Source organism: Lathyrus oleraceus, chromosome 5 (assembly GCF_024323335.1).
Source record: "Lathyrus oleraceus cultivar Zhongwan6 chromosome 5, CAAS_Psat_ZW6_1.0, whole genome shotgun sequence".
Lineage (NCBI taxonomy): Eukaryota > Viridiplantae > Streptophyta > Magnoliopsida > Fabales > Fabaceae > Lathyrus > Lathyrus oleraceus.
Window position 1 is genome coordinate 598,776,340 of NC_066583.1, and position 5,826 is coordinate 598,782,165.

The following is a 5,826-nucleotide window of genomic DNA, read 5'->3' on the forward strand; positions in this document are numbered from 1 at the left end:
GTTATTCTGACCAATGCGGTTATTGGTAGATTTCTAATGCCTTTGAATACGCCGTTCATGCATTCTACAAGGTTGTTCTGATCAATTCAGTGCTTAATTTTCGGTGATCCTATACAACATTACTGACAATGCAACTGTGAGGTGGGCATATAGAAGTTATCTCCCAAGAATCGTTTCTCTTCCTGTGAGGCGCAGCCAACCGGAACTTGCAAAGGATGTTAGGAAATTCGATGACATAACTTCTCGAATCAGTGCGTTTCACGGTGAAATCAACAAAGTTATCCATGTGAAAAATTTTGATAGCTCGTACACATTCTTCTTTAGTACGGAATGTGTCTCTCACTTTTAACTCACCCTCTGACCGTGGATACGGGTTGTAAAAAACATTGTCAGATGTGTCATCGTCATCCCAAGAAGGTTCAACGTCTAACCCCCAACAACATTGTCAGACCAGTTACTCACAACCCCTTATCCATCAAAAACTTTGGCCCACAAATAGACAAACCTACGACCCTAACATGCCAAACACCCAACCATAATACCAAGATCATACCCTGTACCACCACCAACAAGTAGATCATCATCAAGACACCCAACATCGCTATACACCCAACACATCACCCTACCATATCCGCCTTAGCCAAAACACTAAGCAATCATTTAACACCAACTATCCCTCCTCCTACTATAGCCAAGAAGCCCAAACATCACAATATCAAAACATACAATAACCATATGGCTACCAAACACCACAACAATCATTTCGACCTTTCCTCGACGCATCATTCACACCAATGTCGCCCTTCAGTCGTCATGGTCGTCCTCCAATAACTCAAACACAGTCCAACTACTCTGGTATGGGTCACAAACTCAGTTATGGCGGTAGCGCTTCATTACATACACAAGACTACGTGGATTTATCTGAATATCTTAGGCAATCTCCTGCAGGTGGTGGTGATGTTCCTGGACCCTCAAATCCTCAAACACTTGGGGTGAATCATCAACATGGATTAGGGTCACGCGTTCGGGTAACTAGGGGATGTGGTACCGGAGGTCGGTTAGGTCATCCCGGTCAACGACATTAGTCTTCTTGGTTATCGTATGTAAACGCATATTAATATTAATATTAATTGGTTCGATTTCGAATTTTATCTATAATGTACATTGTTTTTAAAAAAAATACACAACACACACAGGTGTCAGATCAATTGGCGTCTCCTTTAAAACTACACACACAAGCGTCGATTGGATTGGCAGCACTAGGTGCATCAGCCAATCTATTTGACGCCACCTCTTTAACTTAGAGAGCAGACGCCAATTCATCTGGCGTCACCTCTTAAAAATGGGGTAGTTTGGGAATTAAACTGAAAAGTGAGTTATTTTGGGATTTTTTTATAAAAAAAAGTGAATTATTTGAATAAAAAATTTCAATAATGAAGAGAAAGTTAAATGGAAGAATAATAAAGTGGAAAAGGAAAAAAAAAACTAATATCTCATGCTTCATGCATGTATATTTATGTAATTTTAAAATAAATATATTTCTTGGGAATTTCTTAATGCATCTTATGACACCTCGTGAAAAGTTAAAAATATCTTCAGATTCTAGAAATGCATCTTCTAACACACCCGATCCACACACAATTCATTCGTTTTCGAATCATGCTCCAATTTTTTGATTTAAATTAGTTTGAAAATGTATTTCTAAAATGTCTTTGAAAATAAATTTCTAGAACTCAAATGATTTGAGAATTGAGAGTTTGTTGTTTATCAAATGATACTCTAAGAGATGTTAGTTTGTTTTTGGTTGTGATTTATTGTATAAAGCACCACAATCACTAAAGAGTATTAGCATGACAATGTTCTAAATTTTTTATTTTCCATACGCTTGTATTTTAAGTATTTGCATTTCTAAGATTATTTCATAAGCAATTACCATTGTATTCACTACATTATATTGTTTTACAGTTTAAATTGACAAAACACCACTCTTAATTCTGAATCATATGTAAATTTCGAAAATGTATTTCTAAAAATATTTTGAAGATACATTTTTAATTTTTAAAATTTAAAAAATATTTGTAAATTTTCACATAATATCTAAATAATATATAAGATACATTAAAAACAATTATTTCTTTCCTCTCCCGTAGACAACTTAAAAATCATTTTAATTTCTATTCACTTTTATTTCTTTAACATTCTTTTCCCTTACTTTCTTTCCTTCTTCTTTCTCTTCTCATCCAAACAAAGTCTAAGGGTAACCAAAAGCAAGGGAACACTCACACCAACATCACCGTTACTCCGCCAGAATTCACGTCTTCGTGGCCATCAATAGTAGCAGGCGACTCCCAACACACCATCAACTCCGGCCTCTGCCTCAAACAATTGCCATTTTTTCCATTAAAATGAACCAAATCTATCCTCACTGACCCCAAACTACTTTCATTCGATCACGAACAAAAACAATTAAAATCATTTCATAACCAATTTCCGATGGTGGTGGTGTAGAAGCCTGAATGATATGTAATTGATGATGTTCGGTGTTCCAATAGCAAGGTCTCTCTCCCGTTTTCACTTCAGCTTCCACTCTCCTCCTCTTCTAACAACAATACGGTAACGATTCTCCTCCTTCAATCCATTTTTTTTCTCTAATTCTTTACATTTTCATAAACCCTTATGATTTGGAGTTAGATTGAACCAAGGCATGTCTTAAGTAGAAAAGTAGCTGGTGTGTGATTATAAGCTATAGCTTTTGATCTAGTGGAATTGAAAATGCTTAATCCTATAAGGTTAATGTAATTTCAAAATGGCATTTCGTTAGAGTTTTGGGAAGTTCTGTATAGATCAACTAGTGTTTAGTAAACCTTACAATCAGGTGCTAGTGGTACATGCATTGAATTTTGAATGCTGAGATACATGTGCTGTTGGTATTAGATCGGGTGATGGAAATAGGAAATGGGCAAAAGGAAGATGTGGAGATTTGTTGATAGAGCTGGTAGGACTTCATATAACTTTTGAATATGGAATACTTTAAGTTCATAGCTATTTCTTCTCCAAGGTGACTTATTTGGTTTTAGCTTGAGCATCTAATTGTTTATCCATATCCAGTTTATTTGTGTGAACTTGTTGCAATTTTAGACGTTATTTAGCACGAAACCTGTAGAGATTCCCAAATATAAATAGTTAGTAATAGTGTTTAAGTAGAATACCGATGGTTAATAGAGGTGGGAAGGACAAGAGTGTTTTAGCTTATATAAGAGTTAGGGGAGAAGGGCGAGCGTATTTTGTGAATTTTATAGCTTTCAAACAACAGAAGTTGACGACTTTTAAATGTTTGTTTTCACATGGAGTCTATTGGGTTATCACCAATTTAAACATCATTTTGTTTTTTGGTGTAAATGTGGATGACTCTTGTTATGATATTTGACTGTATCATTCCCATCCAAACCAATACGAATCAGGCTGGTTTTAACCAATAAAAGTTAATCCATTGGCAGTTTACGTGCTTTTTCAACTGAGGCGTCTCTTGACAAAGAGAGTGTGACGAGCGAAATCTTGAAGGAATTTCGTGCCACCATTGAAAATGCTCCGGCAGCATCCAGTGCCAAAGTCTGCTACGCATATATTGATAAGATTTGCAAGGATGGAAACCTTTCAGCCTTAGGTCAAATGCTGCAAATGTTAAATGACAAGAACATTGTTGTCTCACCTAATGTGTGTAATCTCATGTTAGTGGAAGCAATTCAAAATAATGACATTGACCTTTCGTTTCAAGTGCTCAAGAAATTATTATTGTCAGGCGAATCCCCAAGTGCAACCTCATGCATTAAGTTTGCGCGGGCTTTCAGAGATGTAAATCATTCTGTGGAGCTTCTTAGATTTCTTAAAGAAATAGTATCGGAAACCAGTTGTTCAAGTATATCATCATTCATAAACAAGATCATTTTTGCTTTTGCTAAAAGTGGACAAAAGGATAGTGCTTTGGTGATATTCAGTCTTCTTAAAAGACAGAACGATGGTGTTCTGGACTTGATCACGTATAATATTGTTCTAGATATCTTGGGTCGTATGGGCCAAGTGGATGAAATGCTTGATGTGTTTGCATCCTTGAAAAAATCAGGTTTCGTCCCCGATACTATTTCTTACAATACTTTAATAAATGGACTGGGAAAGGTTGGAAGATCCGATCTATGTTTTGCTTATTTTGAGGAAATGAAAAAGAATGGAAATGAACCAAATTTGCTTACGTATACTGCTTTAATTGATACTTTTGGCGGAGCAGGAAATATTGAGGAATCACTGAAACTCTTCGGGGAGATGAAACTGAAGGGGATTCTTCCTTCAATTCAAATCTACAGATCGTTGATCCATAATTTAACTAAAATAGAGAAGATTGAGTTGGCAACAGAACTTTTAGGAGAGATGAATTCTTCATCAACCAGTCTACCTGGCCCAAGAGATTTCAAGACAAAAAGAAGGCAAAGAAAGACTTAAATGTCTGTGTATTTAGTTTCAGCTGACTGAATTCTTAAAGTTCACAGGTTTACATTGTCATGCATTATTCTGTCTTATTTTTGTTGCAATGTGATGTTGATCCTCGTGAGTGGCCGTCATGGCAATGTTTGAGGCTATGTAGCATCGACACCTCTAAAAAAAGGAGTGTATGTGTCTGTGTCGGACACTTGCACTGACACTTATTATTAGGTTAATTTATTCACTTTTTAAAATTATTACTGGTGTTGCCTTGTCAGGGTCGGGGTCGTGTTTAGGTATAGGTTTGAGGCAATCAATTGGACAGCATTACATTTAATCTATTCAATTTTGTCATTTCTTACCATGAGCAATAAGAATGATCCATTAATTTGTGAAGACATGTCTTAGTCTTATCATCAAATAGAAACTGTATTGTGTATTTTCTTTCAATGATGGATATATTGGGTTGAAGGGGCACATAGTGGTAATCTTTTTTTAATTGGCTCAGTAAATATTCTTCGAGAGAGAACTACATACTTTTCAAATTTGTATTGTTCTTAAAAAGTCAAGTACATTTTCTTTCTTCTTAACCCTTTAGTTTGTGGGGGGAAACATATCTTAATAATGCACAGTTCAACTGAAAAATTAATACAAATTTAAACAATAACTATATTAGTTAAGAATCGAATTTGAGTACTTTGGGCGCATTTGATTACTATTTTTATAATTTTTTTAGAGGGTGTTTATTTTAAGAATTAAACTTTTAAGAAAACATGATTAAGAAATACTTATACTCTTGTTACATGGTACCTTAAATTTTTAGGAATCTCTTTTACTTTTAAATTATTTTTATTCTAATCGAAGGTTGATGATTGAATCTCAGATTTTGCAGACTGTTTGGAGGTCTAACATTCTTAGTAAGATTCAAGTTTTCTGTTGGAGATTGATTCTCAATTGTCTTTCGACTAAAGTCCAATTGAGTCACCGCGGTATTCTGGTTGGGTCAAACAGTCCTGTTTGTTAGTTGTGCTCTAATTATGCTGAAGATGCGGTTCACATCTTTTGTTCTTGTTGTTCTTATTCTTTTAGTATCGATGTCTGGAATCAAGTGTGTTGTTGGCTTGACATTGACTCGTTAGGAATGTCTATTTGAAAAAAGTCTACAACAAATAGTGTGTGTTTATTTGAAAAAAGTCTACAATAAATAATGTGTGTTTATTCTGGTCTTGTGTTTGTTGGGTTCTTGGGTTGCGGAGGAATTTGATCATCATTTTCAAACCATAGAAGGTGGTTGGCTATGATTGTTTGGATAATATCAAGGGGTCTACTTGGGAGTGGTTTCAAGCCTTTTTT

General features: G+C 35.4%; 1 protein-coding gene across 1 annotated transcript; it reads left to right on the forward strand.

Annotated features, from left to right (window-relative positions):
- Positions 1-2,181: 2,181 nt before the first annotated feature.
- LOC127086840 (pentatricopeptide repeat-containing protein At1g11900) lies at positions 2,182-4,869 on the forward strand. Its single transcript, XM_051027652.1, has 2 exons — positions 2,182-2,613; positions 3,498-4,869. Exons 1-2 carry the CDS (start codon positions 2,531-2,533, stop codon positions 4,492-4,494), a joined length of 1,080 nt encoding a protein of 359 aa, XP_050883609.1. The 5' UTR covers positions 2,182-2,530; the 3' UTR covers positions 4,495-4,869.
- The last annotated feature ends 957 nt before the right edge of the window (positions 4,870-5,826 follow it).

Excerpts from the sequence above, each read along its gene's own strand:
- LOC127086840 (XM_051027652.1), top strand. The coding sequence starts at position 2,531 with ATGATGTTCGGTGTTCCAATAGCAAGGTCTCTCTCCCGTTTTCACTTC. Across the intron at positions 2,614-3,497 it reads CCTCTTCTAACAACAATACG|TTTACGTGCTTTTTCAACTG; the intron begins GTAACGATTCTC and ends ATCCATTGGCAG.